This window comes from Lathamus discolor, chromosome 2 (genome assembly GCF_037157495.1).
Source record: "Lathamus discolor isolate bLatDis1 chromosome 2, bLatDis1.hap1, whole genome shotgun sequence".
NCBI classification, from domain to species: Eukaryota; Metazoa; Chordata; class Aves; order Psittaciformes; family Psittacidae; genus Lathamus; species Lathamus discolor.
This window is the reverse complement of record NC_088885.1, coordinates 105827061-105851009: the sequence shown is the minus strand read 5'-3', so window position 1 is coordinate 105851009 and position 23949 is coordinate 105827061. Positions and strand designations below refer to the sequence as shown.

The 23949-nt window shown below is 43.9% G+C and overlaps 2 protein-coding genes across 6 annotated transcripts in view; one reads left to right on the top strand and one right to left on the bottom strand.

Moving 5' to 3' along the window:
* The first annotated feature begins 1011 nt into the window (after window positions 1–1011).
* PRELID3A (PRELI domain containing 3A) lies at window positions 1012–15807 on the top strand. 3 transcript variants are annotated; one of them, XR_010610131.1, is made up of 7 exons: window positions 1012–1249; window positions 3859–4027; window positions 4421–4510; window positions 5309–5379; window positions 5476–5578; window positions 11550–11952; window positions 13324–15807. XR_010610131.1 is itself a non-coding variant. In XM_065667956.1 (6 exons), exons 1-6 carry the CDS (start codon window positions 1218–1220, stop codon window positions 11661–11663), a joined length of 579 nt encoding a protein of 192 aa, XP_065524028.1. In that variant the 5' UTR covers window positions 1012–1217; the 3' UTR covers window positions 11664–15807. The 3 variants fall into 3 exon arrangements, 1 of the variants encoding a protein (XP_065524028.1); XR_010610132.1 differs by having other exon boundaries at window positions 11550–13529; window positions 15671–15807; XM_065667956.1 differs by having other exon boundaries at window positions 11550–15807.
* Window positions 15808–17999: 2192 nt separating this feature from the next.
* Window positions 18000–23949, bottom strand: part of SPIRE1 (spire type actin nucleation factor 1) — a 133047-nt gene continuing 127097 nt past the window's right edge. For all 3 annotated transcript variants that reach the window (XM_065667953.1, XM_065667955.1, XM_065667954.1), the window contains 3 exons: window positions 23752–23779; window positions 23528–23664; window positions 18000–22661 (listed from right to left, as the gene is read on the bottom strand). In XM_065667953.1, coding sequence (XP_065524025.1) covers window positions 22409–22661; window positions 23528–23664; window positions 23752–23779 — 418 coding nt within the window. In that variant the 3' untranslated portion in view covers window positions 18000–22408. The remainder of the gene's footprint in view (window positions 22662–23527; window positions 23665–23751; window positions 23780–23949) is intronic.

Here is a 23949-nt window from a genome sequence, read left to right as displayed (position 1 = left end):
GAACAAGCCCAACTCTCTCAGCCTTTCCTCATAGGAGTGATGCTCAATTTCTCTGGTTATTTTTGTGGCCCTTCTCTGGACCCTCTCCAACAGGTCCATGTTAGCTTCCCATCCCTCAGGTGTGCCAACTGTAGCATTTGGCTTCGTGTCAGCTGCAAACTTGCTGAGAGTGCACTCAATCATAGAATCACAGAATAGTTAGGGTTGGAAAGGACCAACCATCCAGTTCCAACCCCCCTGCCATGGGCAGGGACACCTCATACTAAACCATCCCACCCAAGGCTCTGTCCAACCTGGCCTTGAACTCTGCCACGGATGGAGTATTTACCTCTTCTTCAGGCAACTTGTGCCAATGCCTCACCACCCTAACAGTAAAAAACTTCCTCCTTATATCCAATCTAAACTTCCCCTGTTTAAGTTTTAACCCATTACCCCTTGTCCTATCACTACAGTCCCTAATGAAGAGTCCCTCCCCAGCGCCCCTATAGGCCACCTTCAGGTACTGGAAGGCTGCTATGAGGTCTCCACGCAGCCTTCTCTTCTCCAGGCTGAACAGCCCCAACTTCCTCAGCCTGTCTTCATACGGGAGGTGCTCCAGTCCCCTGATCATCCTCATGGCCCTCCTCTGGACTTGTCCCAACAGTTCCATGTCCTTTTTACGTTGAGGACACCAGAACTGCACAAGTGTTCTAAGTACTCCAATCCCACTATGTTGTTGATGAAGATATTAAAGAGTACTTGGTTCCAGTATGGACCCCTGAGGGATGCCACTTGTCACTGGTGTCCATACACATATTGAACCATTATCACCTGCAGTGACATCCATTATCCTGTGGTAATGTTTAACAAAGCCTGTCGGAAAGAAGACAACTTGTCTCCTGAGGGATTGTTTTCACGGGGAGGTGCCCACTGTAAAGTCACTTCTCGCAAAGGCCTTTGGGTGAATTAAGGCGTTCAGTGTCACCATTTCACTGCTCGGCACTTCACCCCACGCGTGAAGTGGGCGGGGCAAGGCGAGGCAGTGACGGAATCGCGTGACGCACGAACCTGCTGGGCACGCCCAGCGCCGGCCCCGCGGAGCTCCGCCCCCCGGCAGGCGCTCGCTGGCCGGCAGGTAGGCGCGGGGCTGTCAGGGGCCGCTGAGCGTGGATCGCCGCCGCTCCCGTTGCCGCCCTCGCCCTGCTTCCCCCCGACCGTGAGGAGAGACTGCGGCGGCCATGAAGATCTGGAGCTCGGAGCATGTGTTCGGGTGAGGGGCCGGGCGGGGAGGGCTGAGGGGGGACCGAGTCCCCCAAGCGCGGCCGGCGGCCGTTGGGCAGCGGCACCGCTCCTTCCGCCGGCTGTCCGGCGCCTTGCTGGGCCGGGCCGTGCCGGGCAAGCCGGGCCCTGCCCGGGTGAGGACGGAAACTGGAAATGCCGCGGGCGCGGCTGGAGGAGGGAGGCAGCTCCTGACCGGTTATACCGGCACCGAGGCTTGACAGGCAGCCCGGATGGGGGAGGACGGGGGACTGGCCTGTGGCGCCGTTAAACCCCTCCGGTGACGGGGTGGGCTGGCGGTGTGTCAGTGCTTCCCCCGCTGCGGGTCCTTCATCACCTTCAGCTTCTTCCTCCTGCGTGGTCGGGCTTCCGTGCGAGAGTTTCTCCCACCGCTTGCGGCTGGAAATGCCGTTCCACCTGACGGTGGTAGTGATGGGGGTGGTCCCACAGCGAACTGCTTGAGAAAGATGTGGGTGATTAAGGAAAATAATTTTTCTCACCCAAAGAAAGCATAAATCCCAAACTACTGACGTACTTGACGATGTGTTCCAAGAGGTGTGGACAGAGGGACAGTGTATCTTACCTTAGCTGTCAGGTACTCTCAGAGAAATGCCTAGCAGACACACATTAAGTGATAATTGAGTAACTTTTCTTACTGTCAGTCTTTTTCCACATCGAAGATATTTTGAACCCGGTTCTGGCCATCCAGTTCCACTTTTGTGTAACAAGGGAGCAGTAAGCAAAAGGTTACTGTTACACGTCAACAGGTATGTCACAAGATTTACCAGGGAGCTGACCTGAGGATGCAGCAGTTCCAGTGCAGGTTTTTAGATGCCACCAATAACTCATCTGCTACAGGTCTCTTAAAACTCAAATCATGAAGAGCATCAGGGGTGATAGTTCTTAAAATATATGCCGTTTTAAACTTCCTTAATTACATTAGCACAGCTGAATTTTGAAGGCTAGGCTGGATGGGGCTTTGAGCAACCTGGTCTAGTGAGAAGCGTCCCTGCCCATGGCAGAGGGACTGGAACTGGATGATCCTAAAGGTCCCTTCTAACCCAAGCTCTCCTATGATTCTGTGAATTCAAACTGTAGCTTCTAATATGAAATGGCAAGCAGAGGCTTGTAAAGGCTGCTTGCATGTGGCGTAAGTTCTGGGTTTGGGATGGATATCTGACATCTGTGAAACAAACCTCATTTTTATTTGGCATTTTCTCATCAAGATCTATACTGGAACACCTCTATCTTACGGTGTCATGTGTGCGGGATTAGATAGTTCAGGTGTTAATAAAATATTGTTGTGCCTTATCAGATCTCTGATTCTTTAGATCTCTCAAGGACCCTTAGTAGAAATTTGTCATTTTCTATTTGTGAATCTTCTGCTGATTGTGACGTACAGTCATTGAAGATAACAGGGAATGGTCCTCCAGCTCTTCCTCTGATGTAGGAACTGTGAGCTCTGTTTTTCCTGCTTCTACCAATAAAGCCAAGAGACCTTTTCTCGTTCGTGTTGGAACTTATTTTCCCAAGCTTCTGTTTGTTCTGGCAGTGGTGTACAGTTGATGCCCTTCTGTACCAATCTATTTGAAGACTAAAAGTAGTGTTCTTAAAAATCAAATCCATTTAGGGCCCTAAGTGCAACTCTTACATACAAGTTGGCACCCCTAAGCCTTCTTAACTTAGATACCAATGGTTAAATTTTTAAAAGTACTTCTAAAGGTTATAAACCTTATGTTCCTGTTCTATAAGTTATTCTGAATGTAGAAATCATTGCTTCGGGTGGAATTTCTCTACTGGATCAAGGCCATAATTTCTCTGTCCTCTGTTTCACAAGGTACATAAAGTCCCACAAGAGCCGTGTGGGCAGCCTGGCCTCCAGGAGTGGGGCTGCTCTGATCCCAGGAGTCTGAAATTATCAAAACTTGTTTCATAAAATCAGTTCTGTGTTGAGAAAGATATCCATAAATGTAATTCATGCTAACAAGCTGCTGGAAGCAGTAACATAGGTGCACACTTAAGGCAGTGAGCTGATACAGTTTCTGAAAATCTGTTTTTGGGGGGGTTTATTTATTTTGAACTTCTTGATTAAATTTTTTTTAGTTGAATTAAATTTTGCTTTGTTTTTTTTTTGCTACAGGAAGAAACAGAAGCTAATGATTTCTTCTTGAATTTATTTGGTATAAACAGGGCTAACTTAAATGTTAGGTCAGGTGCCTTTTCTGGTTGAGCTCTCAAATGCACTGAGATTGAGCCATCTCTCTGGGCAGCTACCCTGTCATTGTGGGGCTTTTGCACAACTAATTGGAATGTTACTTGTAGCAATTTGTGACTGTTGCTCCTTGCTGTCATTTCTGTTAGTCTTGGGTTAACAATTCCTTTCTTCACTCTGGAGAAAGGAGTATTATTTTTTATTTTCTGTTTGTGTGTCAATACTTTCTTATTCCTTTCCTAAGCATTGCTGTATTCTGAAGGGACTTCTGGGAGCTAGGGAGTTGTACAACATGCGCCATACTACACAACCTAGATCCCTGGTTTATTATTGTCTAAATAATTGCAATTAAATGCAAAATAGTTACAAATCCTGTCTCCTTTTTACAGACACCCCTGGGATACAGTGATCAAAGCTGCTATGAGAAAGTACCCCAACCCAATGAATCCGTGTGTGGTAGGAGTGGATGTCCTTGACAGAACCCTTGATAACCAGGGGAGGTTGCATAGCCATCGTCTCCTCAGCACAGAGTGGGGATTGCCAAGTATTGTAAAAGCGGTACGCTTTGACAGTCATCATGGTTTACTAAGGCTGTGACGCATTTTTATGTCATCACCAGAATTGGAGCTGAATTCAAAGTAAAAGCTTAATTTGTAGGAAATACAATCAACAAATATCACATAAGCTGTAATTAGTGTACCTAGTGTCGAGAATATGTTGTAGGCTTTATATGTCTATCGAGTCTGTATATCTATACACGCCTTCCAGACTGGTCTGTGTCGTGCTATATAGCTGATGCCATCTGCAAGGATGTAGTCTTGCCAGTGATCCCACTGTTGTGGTATCCATTAATTACTTTTATTTAGAGCCACTAGAAACTTGACATTTTTGTGTTTCAGAGGCTTTTGTTTTGTTTTGTTTTTAGTACTTAATTTTTTTATTCCTTTTCAGATTTTAGGAACAAGTAGAACTCTGACTTACATTGAGGAACATTCTGTGGTAGATCCAGTGGAAAAAAAGATGGAGCTTTGCTCAACTAATGTGAGTGGTAGCTTAAGAAGTCACTGGTAATTAGTTCTGGAGATTAGATGTTTTGCTCTTAACATTTAGATTAGGAATGCGTTTGCATCTTACATCAGGAAGTGGCAATTTCCACATTTTAATTGGCATATTAGCTGGTTCTTTTTTATTCCTCCTTCTTCTTTCCACAAATAGGAAACTTTAAATACTTTGTGATCAAATATTTGTGATTCTTTTTTAATTAAAGGCTAATTCTCAGAATTCCTGTGAAGTAGTTTGACTTTAGATGAATAACTTGTTCTACATTATGCTGCCATTTACAACAGAAGTGGTAACTTGAAATGCCTTTTTTTCACAAGATGTAAATGAAGTATAATGCTATATCCTGGGAACTTGTAACTATAAGATTTAAAGTGGAGTTGTCTGTGGAATAGCATTGTCTCAGTACAAGACGCATTGTCTTTCTGGAGTATTAATTTTCTGTACAGTCCAAATAGTGTTACGGTGGTCTTGGTCTTGAAGAGCCTCTCTGGGTCACATGCCATAAATCTGATAAGACTCAACATTCAGAGAAAACAAATGGAAAGCTGCTTGTGCTTCGTACTGTGAATAGGCAGTTAGATTGATATAATTAGATCTAGAACAGGAGAAGATCCATCACCCTTTACAGGTCTTTTTATTGACTGTGTTCTGTATTTTATATTCAATGCACACTGCTCTGTCTCTGACATTGAGGGATCTGTTGTTGAGCAGTGCTGTTGATAACAGAAAGACGAAAGGCGGGAAGTGATGATTTAAGCTTTATTTTTCCTTTTTAAGATTACTCTCACGAACCTGGTGTCTGTTGATGAGAGACTGGTTTACACGCCGCATCCTGAAAACCCTGAAAAGTAAGTAAGGATATTTTTGTGCTTTTTTTGTACATAGGAGACATTTATGCTAGTCCAGTTCACTTTAGGTGTTAACTTTTCTTTATTCTCTTACAGAACTGTGCTAACTCAAGAAGCAATTATTACTGTTAAAGGCATTAGCTTGAGCAGTTATCTGGAAAGCTTAATGGCGAACACAATATCTTCCAATGCCAGAAAGGTACATATTTATTTTGTTTTCTCTCTCTCTCTTCCCACGCCTGCCTGGTTTTTTTTTTGTTAAAATAGTAATGTCAATCACGTGTCCTGAATACTACATTTAATTTCGCTAAACTTTGTGCACAGTTTCAACTCAACAACTAGAATGTAATTTCCCAAAGAATGAAAATGTTTCACTACAAAGCCTTTGTTTTTCAGCTAGAAATGCACAGCAGAACAAACAAACTTCTGCGTGCATGCTCCATAATATACATATAGCATATACACACTGCTAATTGATCTTGTTTTGTTGGGTTTTGGTATTTTTTTCTTCCAAAACACCTTTTTAAACGCTAACTTCCTATTTCCAGGAGTTAGTTCTAGTAGTGAACGTAACTTTTCTCGTGAGACCTCACCTGGAGTATTGTGCACAGTTCTAGTGTCCTCAATGTAAAAAGGACATGGAACTGTTGGAACAAGTCCAGAGGAGGGCCACGAGGATGATCAGGGGACTGGAGCACCTCCCGTATGAAGATAGGCTGAGAAAGTTGGGGCTGTTGAGCCTGGAGAAGAGAAGGCTGCTTGGAGACCTCATAGCAGCCTTCCAGTATCTAAAGGGGGGCTATAGGGATGCTGGGGAGGGACTCTTCATGAGGGGCTGTAGTGATAGGACAAGGGGTAATGGGTTAAAACTTAAGCAGGGGAAGTTTAGATTGGATATGAGGAAGAAATTCTTTACTGTAAGAGTGGAAGCACTGGAATGGGTTGCCCAAGGAAACTGTGAATGCTCCATCCCTGGTGGTGTTCAAAACCAGGTTGGACAGAGCCTTGGGTGACATGGTTTAGTGTGAGGTGTCCCTCCAGAGGGGTTGGAACTGGGTGATCTTAAGGTCCTTTCCAACCCTAACTATTCTATGATTCTATAACTTTCTTTTCAGCCTTTATAATTTGGATTTAACAGTTAATGCTAGCATGTTATCTATGCTGCTTTGCCACTTATTCCAGTTACTATCCATTACTGAACTGTCTCCTTGCCTTTGCTGAAAGTAATGTAGTATAAGCAGAGGCAAGTTCTTTGAAGAGTTGAAACTATGCTTCCTTTTGTAGGCAACACTACACCAACTCCTCTGTCTTGCACTTGCTTTTTCTACTTGGCTTGCAGCCATGGAGCTGCACTTCAGCACAGGCAGAACTATGGGACTGCTTATTCTTGGGCATTTTGTCCTGTACTACTTTGGGGAAGGTGGGAAAGAAATGCAGTTGCTAGAGAAGCAGAGGCATCACTGCTTAACAGCAGGGCGAGTGCACATGAAATCTGAGTTAGTACTCTGCATTGCTGGGGAGGTTCAGCACAGTGGGAATCTGGCCCAGGTAACTCTTACTATGTCAGGAAGCCTGTGCTTTGGCCAGCCCTTTGTCCTTGTGAGAGATGTTGCTTGACCAAGGCAGTGTGAGTCAACTTGATAGAAGGCATTGACCAACTAGATCATAGAGGAGAGAGATTCCTTTTCCTCCCTTCTGTGTGCTTCTCCAAAAATGAAAGGAAAACAGGTTAAAATCGGGAGATGGGGAAGTAGTAATTTCTAGACACAAGAAGAGTAACTTTAACTAGTTGAGTGTTCTCTGTGTTTGAAAGTCATAAATGGAATGTATTTCAGATAAATTACAGTTCTTCTCTGATCCAGTTTCCATTTAAAAGTCTGTGAAGGTCATATATTCTTGAAAAAGAAGTCCAAACCCTGGCTCACAACCTGACTTCAGGCTGACTTGGAGGTAGCAAAGCACTAGCTAGTTGGAGTGGCCAAATCAACTGGGCACACTTTTAAAGTGCTGGCTGAATTCTTCTTGTGGCATCTGTCACATTTGCATGTCTCTACTGAACTCAGAGAAAGAGAGTGAATATTGCTTGGTACCTGTTCAGGTGTTGCCTGTGTGAGAGCTTGATTTGTTTTAAAGATTGTTCTTCAAGGAACACACTGGCTTACAAGCTTCTTGCAAATCAAAAAGACCTTGTCCTGTGTGATTCACTAAAAAGTCTCTTTAGAACTTGACAGGAATTTGTAATTGCTCCCACCAGCCATTTCCTTGCTAGCCAGAAACCTACTCTGCTATTACTAGCTCTTCTTGCATATAGTGCTGTGCCTCTGTGCTCTTAGCACCCCACTTAAACTTCATAAACACTGCTGATAAATGTTTTATTGTTCTGAAGAAATAGGAAGTTAGTGTTGAGTTTTTGCTGTGAGATAGAAGTGGCAGATGATGCATTATTATTTTTACTGATGATGGAAAATCATTTGCCGTATGTTGTAAATCTTTTTTGTGTTACTCCAGGGGTGGGATGCTATTGAGTGGATAATTCAAAATTCTGAAAGCGCCCTAAGCTAGCAGTGCTCCACATCTCCAGTTTACTAACTAGTGGTAATGCCAGCATTCTTCTTGGTACAGCATTTCAGCTTTCTAGCAAATATGTGCATGGATTGTTGTCGTGTGAATTTCGTAAATTAACCTGCATGTATGTTCTATACATTGCATACAGGAATGGCAAACATGTTCATTACACTGCAGCTGCAGAGAGTGAGAGTAGGTCAGATCTAGGCTGGATCCTGTGCCACTGGACAGCCAGCTTGCTGCAGGCCTGTCTTGTGCCACACTGTACTGCTTTCCAATGAAAGTGGAATGATGACTGCAGATACAGGCATGTGAATGAGTCCCTCCACCAAGTGTTTGATCTGGTCCTAGTTTCTGTGATTTCAGTATGTCAAACTGGCACCTGAAAAAATGAATAAATTGGTTAGTGACTGGAATTGGCGTTATAAAAATAAAGCAGAATTGTATTCTTAGGATAGAAAATGAATTTATTGAAACAGATTGCCTAACAGGGGTGATCTTTTGCAGAATGAAATTGTATTTGCTTTTCTTATGCCTAAGGAATATTGTTGCCCTTCTGTGAACTTCTGTGGAAGTCTGTAAGAAGCTTGAAGCTGTCAGAATGCCAGGCTGTTCGTGTTTTCCATTGCTCTTGTGGTTACATTCATTTTGGTAGTGATGTGTCCCTCAAGCGATGTGACTATGAAAAAATGCAACTTCAAGGTTGAGAGAACTGAGTGTACTTGCCTCTGTGATGCCTCTGTGCAGACTGTTTTCCTTCCACTAGTCAGTATAGCCTGTCTCTGTCATTCCTGTATTGGCTTATGCTTGAACTAATAAGATTCCTTTAAAAAAAAAAAAAAAAAGAAAAACCCATTATGCTGCTTCCCCTAGTTAAGAACATGGAGTTTCCTACACTGCTTACTTTGAGATCAGTGTATGCCCTCAGTGTTCGCTTTTACGTTCTCATTCCACTAAGCTTTTATGGCTGTTTATCTGGAAAACATCAACTCCAAAGTCTTAGCATTTATCAGACACTTAAGCTCCACCAACAGATTTTCATATGCAGCCTTTGGTCTGCCAAACACATCATACTGCAAACATATGCAATAAAGACTAATATAATATGCATGCTTTGTTATGAATGTGCTTGCTTAATTGCCTACTACAGAATTTGTTGTACAGTGCAGAACTTTATAGATCAATCCTCTGTCAGATTTTTTTCTGGTAACTGGTCAGTCCTACAGAACTTGGAGCCTTTGCATCTGGTTGAGATTTGTAACTTAATTGCCTGTGCAGAATATTGCTGAAGTCTTCCTTGCCAATATCACAAGTTTAGCTGCAAACTATAGTATATCGTGTATGCAGGTCTAACGAGATGTGCAGACCTGTGTAGTCTCAGAAACTGAAGTAAATGTCTTGATGCTCCACTTGAATGTCGTGGATTTTTAGATTCATTTTATCTTATCAACAAATATATCAACTAAACTACTATGGTTTAATTAGTTTTTTTTCTACTGAGCATTTTCTACATCAAAGGTGTTTGACTTTCTGACAGGTCTTCTACATGCAATTAGACAAATACAACATCTAAGCTGTTGCTGGCTTACTCAGTTCTGTGCCTGTCACCAAAGACAGGACATTTTAACCTGACTTATGAATATCTAAATGCATCCTTAATGAAAGATGATTCCCGCTCTCTCCCCCAACTTTGTTCCTTACCAAACACTCCACTCAGCTAGTTCATGGCTACTCCTGCCTGGGTGCTCTTATGCATGCTTTGCTGGTGTCTCCAGGTCTTTCACAGGATGATGGAAGTTACCACCTGCTGAAGCATGGTCAATCTCGTGCTCAAATGGAAGGATCTCAGAAGTGAAATCATACTCTTCTAATGACTTTTTCTAGCAACCCGAGTCTAATGACTTTTTTCTAGCTTAAACTGGACAATTTAAATCACACTTTGTTGAATATTCTTAGTATTTTTAAAAACATATCTTGAACTAAGTTAACTTAAACGTACTAGTTCTTGAGGTAATTCTGGGTAGAGCTGAATGCCCCTTTCTGAGCTCTGGCCAAGAGCTGAACTGGATGTTGTGATATGTGGATGACTTTTCTGAGATCAAGGACTGCCTGCCAGTGCAGACATCATAGCAATTAGTATTGTTCAGCAAGTCACTGTAATACGAAAAACGTACAGAGAAACAGAGTCTTTATTTCTTGTAATAGGCTACACTTTGCAGCCTGGAAGTGGGCTCTTTATATTATTCCAGAGTAATGTTTCTAGCCACAAAAAAATTTCTTCAAAAGTATGTGTGGGTTTTGGTTTGACTTGTTTGTTTGTTTGTTTGAGGTTTTCAAAGCTCTTTATGCAGATTCTTGCTTAGTAGTTCATAATCAGCAACAACAGGTTCTGGACACTTTATGAGGTTTTTGTTCACTTTATCACCTCTAATGCAAGCAACAATAGTCTATCAATCATAGTTCAGAACAAAACTCTGTGTGGGCGGAGGAGTGTTCCTTTCCTTTCCCTCAGTCTCTGCAGAGGACCTGAACACTGACACTGGCTCTCCTGAAGGCTTAGGACTTTGGGAGCTCAGACCCTTTATCTCCAGAACTCCTCTAGACTTGGCCAGAGCCTTGTGGCTCCCAGTTACTGCTCTCCATGTTTGTACTTCTTACTCTTGGTAGAGTAATAGAGATGAATGTCTCTTGGCTTCTCTTTAAGAGAAAGGTCAGGCATTTTCCTGCTCTGATGCCATCTGCTTGTTTTGGCAAAAGCTGTTATTCTGCGATTGTGGAGATCTGATATCTTACACTTTTATTTAGTTAAAGTTCTTCTCTTTATATTCTTGCCTTCATCATGTGTCTGGCTGCATGCTCATCTTGTGGTCATTGGGGTGCAGATGCTACAGGGTCTTCGTAAGGTAAAAGGTTTTTTGCATGCTTATCTTGCTGCATTCCCCAGCTCTTACTAAAACATTGGCTGTCAGTGTCTAGCTTTGAAGCACTCCCACTCTGAGAACTGAACAGAGAAAGACCATACCTTGATATGAAACATGCAGCTGTAGTCTCCCAGTTAGTCTGTTTTACATGCTGAAGGTTGCTGTGCATGTATGTAGACTTCAGTATGAGTCCATCTCTGAACTCTTGCTAGGTATCAGATCAGTTAGTGACTACTTCAAGAGCACTTGGAAGGCTCTCTTTCTTTGTCCTGGATCTTCTCAAAACCTGCACATATGACCTGGTCAATGAATCTGAGAATAGGATCTAGACTTTGCCAAAAATCTGCGGATATTCTCTGGGGGTTGGGAGCAGCAAACAGTAAAAACAGCCTCACTCTTACATAAGGGAACTTAACTGCTGAATTAGGCTTTTGCTGAGGTGTGCTGCTGGGAGCTCACACCAATATTGCATTTACTCCTTGCTTACGGGTTAAGCAAATGCCTTTGCAATGAAATTTCCATCAGAAGATGCTAAGAAATTATCAATATAATCTGGTATTAAACTATGCAGGGCATGAAATTAATTTGAAAACAAATTCCATGTCTGACAGAGGAAAAACTATAGAAACATGAGCCGTGGTGGTGTATGTGTTCTCATCCTAAATTCCAGTATTTTCCTGGCAGGGTCGGGATGCCCTGGAATGGGTGATCAGCAAACTGAACACAGAATTAGAGGAGCTGAAGTCAACACGTGAAGGCATGAAACCAACCATGGCAGCAGCGTCAACAGAAAAATGAAACCAAAAATTCCAGGGAAGTGACAGAAGAGTCTTATTCTCCAGACTGTTTTTGTAGATCTCCCTGCCAAGGCTGATCTGCACAAGTTTTATATATTTATAAGAATTTTGGATCAGCGGCGAAGTAACCTCATCTGTCATCTCCACAGCAGCTCCTGTTGCCTACTGAAGATTAAATTGACCTCCTGCAGATGCTCTTTTTATTTAAACCATTTATTTTTAACACTGGAAACAAAACATTTAGCACATTTGAGACTGCCTAAATGTGCCTTTTCTAACAAAGATCGAAAGTATGTTATATTTACATCATCTTGGTTTTTTTGTACTCAAACTGAAAAAGGACGCATGTGTGGTAGTAAGAGTTTTCCACTTGAGCATTTGTTCTGTGAAGGGTTGATAGGAACCATAGCACTGAATTTTGTCTGCTTTGTAATCTGATAATGTCTTAAGACACTTAAAGGGAACTACTTGAGTCAGAGCATGATAGAATTAGATACCTTATCGAGAGGATCATCTCAAGAAGCTAAAACTTGTGTGGTACTAACTTTTCTTATCTTGTTTGAAAGTGCTGCCTGAACATGACACAGAGATACTTTACCTCTCAGATGTTTGTATCCAAACAAAGATAAAGTTTCTATTGATGTTAATAGCCTAAACCTGTTATTTGGTGGGGAGAAGGGTATAATTTATTTCCATATTTACTAACTTGCCCTAGTTCTTCCCCTCCCTGTGAGGAGAGGAGTTGTAATTCCTGGAAGGTGCTGGAAAATACTTCTCATATTTATCTCTAAGAAGGGTACTCGAGGGCTACTTGAACTAGTGGACTGTGCTGTTCCACTGATCCTTGCTCTTCACATCCTGTCTGAACTGAGGGAGAGACTGATGCAATAACCAGAAGAGCTGAAATGAGGATTAAGCTGGAAATCTGGGATGGTATAGTTTCATGAACATGCACTTTTTGTGCCCTGAATGGCGAAAACAGGACTACAAGGAAAACAAATGGACTCTCCTTTTTGAGCGCTTTTACTAACTACTGATTACCAGCATAACTGATTTTTTCCAGCATTTTTCCACATTGGTACAAAATGATTTTAGGATAATTTTATATGCTTCTCATTATCTGGAAAAGTACTCCCGTAACTGCAGAAATTGCTTCCTAGAAAGCATGCAGAAATATATAGGTACCAGTCCTAACCTTCTCTGATGTTCACAACGTTTTCATATTTGGTCCAGATATAGTATATATTTCTTAAAGCCTTGTGGTTAGGGCATTTTAATTTATTTTTGGTGTTCACACAAAGTGAGCTGAGTGTTGCAAGGATGTTTACTCATTCAAGTGGCAAGTAGGTGTTTAAGAAGCTGTTAAAGAGCATGAGTAACCTCTAAAAAAACTAGAAGAGCAAAGTGTTGGTCACTGTTTTGATCTGGTAATTTTACAGTGTCTGTAGCTTAAGGGAAGTTTCAGCGTTTGTATTCTGGGTAGTTTGAAAGTGAACATTAATTTGGGTGTAACTGTAGTCTCACTAAATTACAAGATCCTAATGAATAAACTTAATTTAAAAGTACATATGTATATATTAGTTCAAAGCAATTAAATTAGTAGCTAACATTTACACTGCTCTTTTTATATGGACCTAAAGTCTTTCTTATTTTTGGAACAGAAACTTAGAGCTTAAAGGCTGACAGCAGCTCCTTTCCAGAAGATACACTGGATACCTTTGGTGCAGGTCAGTTGCTGACTGCTTCCCAGAGGAGTGATGCCACTTCCTGGATAAGGAATGCAGAAAATGTTCTAGCTCCTGGTGGCGTTCAGCTGGGAAGGGGAGTGCAGCTATGGCCGAGCTCTACAAACGAAAGGAAAAGATGAGTAAGTGTCTGTGCATGTGGAAACCTGTACTGCAGCATTTCCATACATGCCTACTGGAGATGATGAAAACATAACTGTCAGGGGGTAGAAAAGTCTTTGGAGAGGTTCATGTGCTGCTTTGCTTTGCAAGAAGGATTGTCTAAAGCTGCTTCTTGCGTCAGGTTAGAAATAGTTACTTAGTGTTGTCTTAAACCTGATTTGTGTATAGCACCTACCAGCACTAGCTGGTGTCCCAGGAAAGCCACCACAGGCACCTGTGTTCTTTTCAGGGCCAAACTCCTCTGCTGCACCTTGGGTCAATATGAATTATCCATCAATTTTCTGGATTACATCCTTTGCACTTTGTTTCCTTCTTCCAGAAACAAATCCTTACCTATTTGTGTTGCAGCATCTCTGTTCTGTTTCGTTCCCCACTGATTTTGGGCGGCTTCCACTCTGCATTTTGTGCTTCTTGTGAACTCTATGGCTTAGTGCTTGGGTGTCCAGTTTGTCTGCAGCTCACTTGCTGTGGATCACTACCTTGCCTGCTTGTGCTCAGTCCTTTTCTGCTTTTCTCTAGGCTAAATGGGAGTGGGGAAACTTTGGGTAGGAAAAAGACTAATTTCCTCCAGAAGCCAGTTCCATCACCCAGCTGCCTCTCTGCATTGCTGGGCAGTGCTGCTGCTCTCACCTTATCTTTGGCTGAGGTGACACTACTGCACCTCCTGTGGCTGCTCATTTTTCCAGTGTGTACAAAGGACCAGTGCTCACACTTGGGACTGACCAAGCAGGCTCTGGTGTTTAGCAGGTGAATTGCTTTTTAATTTCCTGTTAGCTTTTGTGTACTCTTTTCTGCTTTCTGCCCATCTAGTTTGGATATAGGGCACCCACCCTTCTTCTCCCTTGACCATGTGACTCTTCTCTATGGGATCTGATAACATCTGTAGCTGTATGTTCAGCCCTGCTGTGCATAGCACTGTTTCTGAAGCACTCCAGTTCTGTCACTGTTGCAGTCTGAGTTGACCCTTGGGGCAAAAAAAACCCTACCTTTGTAATTGCTTCTCTTGGTCCATCCCTAGGGAAACTCCCCTATCTTTATTTACTGGGATTGGCTAAAAAATATTTCTGAAGTCAGTTTTGTGTCATGTGCATTGATGGAGGTGTCTGTCAAAGCCAGAAAGCTGCATGTGAAGGGAAGTGCTAGGCTGCTTGTGGGACTGGGGAAAGGACCAAGGAGAAGGAAGCTCAGCACATGTAGCCATGCTCATTAACGGGTGGCAAGTGCCATTTTGAGTGAGAATTCTGCACTTGGTGGGGTGAAACCAGGATTAAAGATCTGTGTGTTGAGGAGGGAGGATGTTTGCTGCTGTTGTTCAAGGCACTGAGGTTTGCAGTTCAGTGTTTCTCAGCCGTTAGGTTGCAATTCAAGGGAAAGCAAGTGTGGGTTTGGGTGTAAGGAGGTGGTTTGGTTTGAAGGAGTTAGTGCCAGCGTATTGGATCTGCAGCTTGGTGAGAAGTGGGGCTGCTCACCCTCCCCATTAACTGCAGCTGTGTTGCACATGCCTGCTGTGGAAGGATGAAGTTGGAGAAGGATGAAGTTGGAAGGATGACTGCAGGGAAACAGTGAGGGAGCATGGCAGCAGTGGTTCCCAGAGCATGGCAAATGGGCCTGTTTGTGATCATTTGGCCCTGAAGGACCTTAAAGCTGTTGCAGATGCCAGACTTGAGGTAAACTCTGGTTTCTGGTTAATACCTGGTTTTCATGTCAGTGCAGACAGGCTCATGTTAGCAACAAAAAGCATTAACCTAAAACAGTGTAATCAAATGCTCTTGTGTGTAATGGGTTTTGTGTAGATTATCCATTTCCTTATTTTCCTGACTTGTCCTTGTGCCAGTGTAAGTCCTCCACGCTTCCCCACCCTGCTTTCTTTTACCCCCCCATCAGGTCAGCAGGCACGATGAGGGAAAAGTCATATTTGTTAGGAAAAGGGGCAATCCTAGCATAAGTTGTGGTATTCTGTAAAGATGCTTAACACAATGGAAGGCACTGAACTGCAGCACATAAGGTGTACCAGGAATTGCTGTATCTGATGATGTAATAAAGGAGCACTGAGATAACTAGTGACATTCTGTGATGTGACACTTTTCATTTACATCCTCAGGTGGAGCAGTGGGTAACACCGGTCCTATTCTTGTATCATCTTCCTAGACTGTAAGCTGTGAAGGGCAGGACTCTGTAAAGTGTCTCTGTACACTATGGTGCTATCTTAAATAAATGACATCCTCCACTTAAAAATCACTTCTGGGTGTAACTGCTGCGATGTGAAATGGGCTGTTGGTTTGCAGAGAAGGCTCAAGAAAATTTACTGGGGTCAGTGTGTGCTGGGTAAGCAGCAGCAGCTGGTACCAGGTGCCCAGGAGCTTGCTGCAAGCCACAAATTGTGCTGGTCAAAAGCTCTGCAGGCATTCTCTGTGCCTGAACTGAGTCCAGCAGCTGCTTCATTTTGCTGCTGGAAGGAGGCATCTAAACTGATTTGTAAATCAGACCTGATTTCTCTCATAAGCTCTCTTCTTACCCCTACCCACACCACTTGCCACTGGTCAGAGCCATGCAGGTTATGGGCTGGCCTTTTAATCCAGCTCCAGATCTGGGTCATGCTTTTGCTATGGCTTTATTCAGTGAAGAGGCATTTTTATGAAGCACAAGTCCTGTCCTCTTCATTTTTGCACAGCTGAGGTGACTGAGGCATGATTCTCATTTTACTAGAAGGCACCTGCAAGTAAAACCATCAGTAAGGGTTCCTCATTTGGGTCCCTGCTGGCACAATACTTCCCCTTCTTATTCTTCTGTTATTTTGTGTCTAACCTTGTTAAATCCTGCAGCAGCAAAGGTTTGGGGCTCTACGTGACCACACAAATGTGGAATGTGCCCTTACCAGCTATGCAGTATAAGAAAGGGCGCTCAGTGTCTCCACGGTTGGCTCAAGAAAGTGTGAGCAATGCAGCATCATTTTAAAGAACTTTTTATTAGTAACGCATAAACAAGAAATGCATTTCAGTACCACATAACATGAAAACAAGCAGAAGACAATTCTGTTGCCTTTCTTTATCAGAGCTGATGCCCCTGGTGTACCTGAAGCTGCACTGACAGGTGCAGTGACAGCACAGAAGCGGAAGAAGGTCAAAGGGGAGGGGTTTGTGCTTTGGTCCTTATTAGTGTCCAAAAAGTGCATCTCCTGTTCGGGATTTTCTTTTTTCCCCTTTACTAAAGAGGGGCCTGGGTAGAGGGAACCAGCTTTAAAAGAAATAATATTCAAATGCCCTCCTCATTCTTTGTTATGCTTTCTGATTCACAGGGAGTGTAACCACCACCTCCCTCCACAGCTGGATGCCTATCTTAAGCGCTTAGACCAAAGTTGGGCCTTGGCATCTACCTGGCCTGTAAGCAGGGCCATGAGCATGCACCCCCTCTGTTGGCCCTTGTTCCCTCCCAGCTTTCGCTTGCAGAAATTGCGCCAGTTCATGCCTGTGTCCTTCAGTTCAGCAGCCTCCTAAAATCATTCTGAGGAGCCCATGCTGCATTGTTTGGCATGCAGCCTCTCCTTGCATCACTGGATCTTTTCCACCTGTGAACAAGCCTGGCACCTAAAAAGACTATCTGCTTTAAAATGTGTTTTTTCTTCTATCAATCAGCCTGAAAAAGGTCTGTTCCAAATGGCTTTCTCTAAACTTGTTCTGCTTTGCAGACTGCAGCGGCTTGTGTTGTCTTTTCAGGCTGCAGAGCCCTGGCTGCCTGCATCAGCTCAGCCCAGCTCTGCCAATGCAGAACAGCCCCACCAAGAACAAACTGAAGTCACTGAATTGCAATCGAGTGCAAATACACAGAGCCACCGCCACATACAATTTGCTGTTGTAACTATTCAGCTGCATCTCCTGCTGATGCCCTGTGACATGGGTTGAGTGCAGACTACTGCAGTAAAATTCATCTCTTCAGCAGCAGCTCTCAAAACGCTTTAAACAGTTGTACCCACATTGTCACCCATTTTCGAAGACAGGGACCTGGGGCACAGAAAATCTCACGGCTTGTGCCAGCTCTGGGCTGCTGGAGCTCGTGGTGCTGCTTGCTGCTCACCCTTTGCACACAGGAGCAGGCACCAGCTCTCCCAGCAGGAGCGCACTGCGGTGCTGGGCTCCCTGGAGCTGCCGTGAGCACAGTGCTCATGAACTTACACGTGTGTGTCAGGAAACGGGTTGTGTGTATTTTGTTCAAGGCTAGGCTGGACAGAGCCTTGGGCACCATGGTCTAAGATGAGATGTTCCTGCCCATGGCAGGGGGGCTGGAACTGGATGATCTTAAGGTCCTTTCCAACCCAAACCATTCTATGACTCTATGATATCAACCTGAGCTAATGCCCCTCTCTGGTGCTCTCCTACCAGGAACTTCTGGTGAAGAGCAGGTACCCCACAAAATCTGAAACACAGGAGTAAAAATCAGACAGAAACAACCAAACAGATCTTTATAGCTGGAGTCGATATTGATAAACATTCTCAGATTGGCCTTAAGATACATACATACAAAAGAGGAAATAAACCAGAGCAGCTCCAGGTTGTCAACATGGAAACACTGTAAGATTATACAGTAACATTAACATAATCCATACGCCGTAGCACCAGAGCGCGTCATCGCAGCACCATTCCCCCATGCCTACGTGCTGTCACTGTATCACCAGTGAGACTGAGCTTGTAAGAAAGACATTCCTAAAAGATGTACAGAGCTGCTGGGTGAGGTAAAGTGTGAAGGTAGCCAGCAGGAGTCTAAAGGTGGAACTTCTACATTAGTTTTAACCTATAGAGCATGCAGTCAGTAGCTAACTGTGGAAGCTGATGCTGAACTTGCCTGGGGAAAAAGGAAAGCTTGAAAGAGAACAACGTAATAGTTGTGCTAAAAATGTTCTCTCCACTTCTGGTTTAAAAACTCAAAACAATCAAAAACTCCTCCAAAAGACTGCAGCATTTGTCTCCCAGAGATGAGGGATGGAGAGCTCCCGAAGCTGTGCTGCATGCAGGATGATCCTCAGCTACACACCCTCAGTGCTGGAAGCAGCAAAACACTGGTAACGGAGGGAGGAGGCTGGGAGCGATGCGTGGGCATTAATGGCATCGCTGGAGTTACACAAGCAGTTTTATTGCTATTCTAGGAGTGCTTTGACGTTTCCCTCCCTCCATGCAGCCCAGCCAGTGCTCTGCTGTTACTCGATCATTCTCATTAACAATTGCCAAAAGACCCATCTGACTGATCTCACAGAACTATAAAAGCAGGAAAAAGGAAAGAGGCAGAACCTTTAAACCAGCTTCCACATCAGTAATTAACACAGACAAGGGCCATAATGGATAGGCTTTTTATTTTTGCCAGGTAACACCCCTCCTGTATAAAGGAAGTAATGGGGAGAGGGATAAAACCAAGAAACCTGCCCAGCACCACTGTCACTGTGAACGTTTGGAAGCTGGGTGTGAGAGCTGCAGCACAGCCCTGCTCACTTCCTCCATCACCAGCGAGCAGCAGAGCTGGTTCTGAATTCTCCACCACCGAGTTCACATACAGAACAACAAGACTGACGCTGCCAGTGGCATTTTTAACTCCTTGGGCCTCCTCCGGGATATTCAAACAGACCCCGGGCATATTAATAAAGTTAAAACAAAATAGAAGATTTCAAAATTCATGGCAGGGAGCTTGCTGTGCTGGTCCCGCATTCTTGTCAGCAGTAATTCCAGCTAAAATGCCTATGGAGTGCAAACTGTATTAGGGAGCTGAATGCTTTAACTCTAACAAAGATAACAGCCAACACACATAAATAAGACTCGTTTTCTTTTTAAAACATCATGGGAAAGTCAATTCCCACTGCGTGATTGATGGAGACTTCCTAAGTATTAAATATATTACACATATTTACAAGCTTCTGATTTCATCCTCTGACGCTTATGTGAAGCTCGGAGCGTAACTAGGACGTGCCAGGCAGCACTGCAGAGTGCGCAGGCGAATGGCTGCAGTGGATTTGGGATGCGAACGCAAGCAGCGAGATGGAAAGCTAAAAATAGCCAGTTCTGCAGCGAGCCCGGCAGCCAGCTCCTTCAGCTGCACCCGACCAACCAGCCTGCTGCTTGCTCTTCTGCAGGATGAAAGGATGAAATGCCAGGATAATGTGGAGCAACTGTGCTGGGGAGGAAGGGATGGGAGGGAAGGGGAAGAAGCAGCCCTCCGTACCATGGTTTTGGGAGCCTGCCTGGCATGTGCCAGCAGCCCAAAGGGTTTTTCCTAGGGAAAAAGGAAGGTTATCCAGGCCCTGCGCCGCAGCAGCTCTGTGTGGGCAACATGGAGCAGTTCGTACAACTGTGGTGTTGTCCAGTGTTTGTGCCCTGCCCAGCGCAGCAGAGCCCAGGCTGAGCCAAGGCAGGCAGAGGCTGGATCCCCAGGCTCTGCTGCTTCCCCAGAGCTGCCCCGCACACTGCCAGGGTGGACGGTGGCACAGGGATGCTGTGAGGGACTCTTTGCACACTCAGGATTTACTTAGTCTTGGTCCTGCCTGCTCTGCAACGACCTAAGTCTCTCTCAAAGGGGAAAATAAACATGCTGGATACCTTGCATCTGAGAGGCTTGAGGATGCCATGGAACAGGACTACAAGCAGAGGACTGAGCAACAGAAACATGCGGCTGGAGCACTTCCAGGGTAAAATGACCAGAACAACAGGGGAGATGCAAAGTGAGATTTCCTGCATTTCCTTCAGTCTGGTTTTCCTGATGCACTGTGCAGCAAACACACAGCCAGGTTTTGGCACAGAAACAAGAAAAAGTGCTGATGTGACTGAGATCAGGTGACCCTTCCAGCAGCTGCAGAGCTTTCAAATCAGCCTGTGCTGCTCACCTCCTGCAATCCTACATCCTCAACCCCAGGTGCTTCAGCATGCAAGACACTTTTCCGGAGGTACCCCAAGGAGGGGGCCCTGACACCTCACTTTACATGGGACGGCTATGGAGGAACGTCAGCCTTGAGCCCTGCTTTTCCTGCTTGCAATGGTTCAGAACCAAATAAACCCATTATTTCCATAAGCCCTGCATAGGCAAAAATTCTCATGTTCCAAGGGGGTGTTTAAAGAAAAATAAGGACAGGCGAGTCCCTGGGAAGGTTTAAGGTGACTTGCATGTGCTTTTCAAATCAGCTTAGAAGATATGAGCGGCTGCTCCAAAGGCTGCAATGTAACATGCAAACACACTCTGAAGGAGAAGCCTCGGTGCCCTGGGCAGCAGGAGGTGGCCAGCAGTGGGACTGGAGCCCTGGATTGTACACTGAGTAGAATCAAGCAGCCCTGGTGCCCCACAGCCCCGCACTGTTCCTCACCGGGGGGGGGGGATTTGGAGAGGAGAATCTGTTTTGACTACTACAGCTTTAAAACCATGTTATGGGGAATCCAGTCCCAGCTACTTTGGAGCAGTTCTGAGGTATCTCTCATTAATCCGAAGTATAGAAATGTTAATAAATAGATCTGAAACTTTTCTGCTATGTCATTCTATCATACACTGCTATACAGACATTAAATATGCCTCAGGGTATTAAAAAATTATGAAAAAGTTACAGTAGTTGATTTTCAAGTATGAGTAACTTGGCTACGTCAGCTTGCTCTGAAATCCCAAAATGACCCGGCCCCGAATTACTGACTAAACTCTGGCTATGCCTGGAGTTAAAAACAAAAGTATTCCGAGTATAAAAAAAGTGCAAAAAAGCATGAGATGTCAGTTAACGTTGAAACATCGCTGGAACCTCTGAACAAGCAGCCTAGCACTCATGTGAGCGAGATAAAAAGGGAAAAGGAATGAAAAAGGATTAAAGAAAAGATTGCTCCCAATCTGAGACAGCACCGTCCCAAATTTCAGCAGAACACGAGTTTTTACAGCCAAGTTATAAACCCCAGGAAAAATGGGGTTCTCAGTGAATATGCTGTCAGCCATAACTATAGAAGTATTTGTGTGCTCCATTATAATACAAATGTACACCTTACCCACCGTTTTCTCTGAGTAACCAACTTTACAGGTAGTCAGGTACAACTAGAAGCCTCCCTTATTTCCCATCCTCCCCATAAACTGTACAACTCTGTCTACTACTAAAATTCACTGCTACTGGTAGTCAGCGTCATACATTCAAGATAGAAAGTAAACTACTAAAACCCGCTCAGGAGACACTTAGAAGTACACTAAGGCTTAAAAAGTACAGCAGCTCAGGGGAATGGCAACCACACCGGTGAAGAGCTTTGTCGTGTATCTTGCCCCAGGACACAGCCGCTGTGGAGTGCTGTGCTGAACCCTGATCTCAGAGCAACCAAAACAGTGCAAAGAAAGAGGGGTCTGATCACAGTCACTCATGCTCTGTGTCTGGTGTGCGATACGACCCTTTGTTGTTTCAACTAGGACATGAGCATTACTAGGGCGGTAATGCCAATATGACATACTGTTTGCTACTGTGCTAACACTGACGCTTTGTTAGATTTGGTTCCCCATGAAAGGTACGTTTGCAGCTCATCTCCTGGAAAATGATTCAAAGCATGGTTAAAAAAAGACTGAAAGCAAGAAAAGGCTTTCTAGTTTCAACACATAGATACAAAAGAGGCAACAATTTCAAACTATTGTTTTTCTTCCAGTGCGAGCAGCTGACCCATTGTGTACCCTCCCACACAGATCTAAACAACGCATTCTGTGTCTCTGGGAACCACTGCAGTAGGAAATCCTGTGATCTAATGCAAATTCAAGCCAGTCACATGAAACGAAGCAACAGAATGATAATCCGGTTTCAGCGACCTTGCTCATGGATGATGACCTCATGAAGACAAAAGCAAAGCAAAAGGCACGAGGCTCAGATCTCATTGATAGTCCTTTCAGAGGGGCAGTATTCGGAGGTTCCCGGTGATGCCATGTAGAAGGATTGTGTTTTCCCTTTTAACCTGGCTCGCTTGTTGGCCAGGGATAGGCTGCGCCGGCTTGAATTGATGATTTCTGAAATAAACTTCTTGCAGTCCACACACACCTCCATCGTGCTCCAGTCCTCCATTAACTCTTTGGGAAACTCTTCATGTGACCTGTCCACAGATTTGGACCTTGAGGTCAACCTGAAAGGCAAAAGAGCAGGACCTGTCACATTATTTAGCAGCATGGCAGGGGGACCCAAGGGACACCTTTAGAAAACAGCACATCAGAATGGTGTTGATTTAAATCTCCCTTTCTTCTGTCCCCAAAATGACATCAGGAGATCAACCAACCACCAGCTTCTGCCTGCTCTGGCAAGATTGCAGGGTCACTGCCTGAGGCCATGTGTAACATTTAGCTAGGCAAAACCAACCTCACTAATAACTGTAACTAGAGGATGTGTTTGGCTAATCTGACACAGCATCACACACTAGTGATTTATGCAGAGGGTTTATACAGAAGATACCTTCAAAAAAGACCATTTATTTTACATTTAATTTCTGGGATTAGCTTTGGCAACCATCTGTGTAGAAGATATAAAACCAGTAGGTAACTTCATCATACCTAAGTGAAAAAAAAAAAAACCCAACCCAGAGAAAATCAAAATCAGGAAACAGAAGATACATCTGTGCAAGACATCACTGAATTCCCACTCAGTCAGTGATTCTTGCCTGTGAGATTCATCTCAGGAGGGTCTATTCACACCAGAAAAAGACATGCTAAGGATAGTTTTAGAGAAGCCTCAGAAGTACAGTTGTCCCAGACCCATATTAGTTTTCAGCTGTAATGTGAAAAAGGTTTAAGACATGCTGTTAGTTCTGCTTTTCTTTAAATCAAAGCAACGAGTGGAAGAGACATGGATTTGCAGGCTTCAGAAGTTACTATGAGCATTAGAAACACTGATGACTACAAACCAGGTAGACAGCATCTTCTTTATGCTTAATAGCCCAACATGAAACACTTTGGAAGCATTTGCGATAGACACACGTGAGCTGGGGTTGTTTCTCACCTGGACATGCTCCGCAGTGAATGGTGGTGACTGGTAGAGGGTTTCTCTGGCCTCATAAAGCTCTCTCCTCTTTGTAAGGTTGAAGGTCCCAGTGAGAAGATGGGGAGAGTAGAATATGGCTTGGATGGCAACCGCATCTTTGAGAAAGGCAGAAGGGACATGCAGCATCATTACAAAGATTACAGCCTTTTAGAATGGATCTAGCCATACTTTTACTTACTTACTTTTTTGCAACACTGCGAGCATACAGGCCTGTGTAAGAAAGCAAAAGCATGAGTCATTTCATTGGGAAAAATTACATTTAAACCAAGAATAAGGGATAAATGTTTTCAGGAGTTATAATCCTCGATTTTATTTTTAAAGCTTCTCCAGTGTGATAACTTCAAACCAAACATGAAGCCAAAAGCAAGGAGAAATGCTAA

Bases quoted from the DNA above. Each gene is read 5' to 3' on its own strand.
- PRELID3A (XM_065667956.1), top strand. From the start codon at position 1,218: ATGAAGATCTGGAGCTCGGAGCATGTGTTCGG. The intron at 1,250-3,858 runs GTGAGGGGCCGG...TCCTTTTTACAG, and splicing joins AGCTCGGAGCATGTGTTCGG to ACACCCCTGGGATACAGTGA. The intron at 5,579-11,549 runs GTACATATTTAT...TTTTCCTGGCAG, and splicing joins TATCTTCCAATGCCAGAAAG to GGTCGGGATGCCCTGGAATG.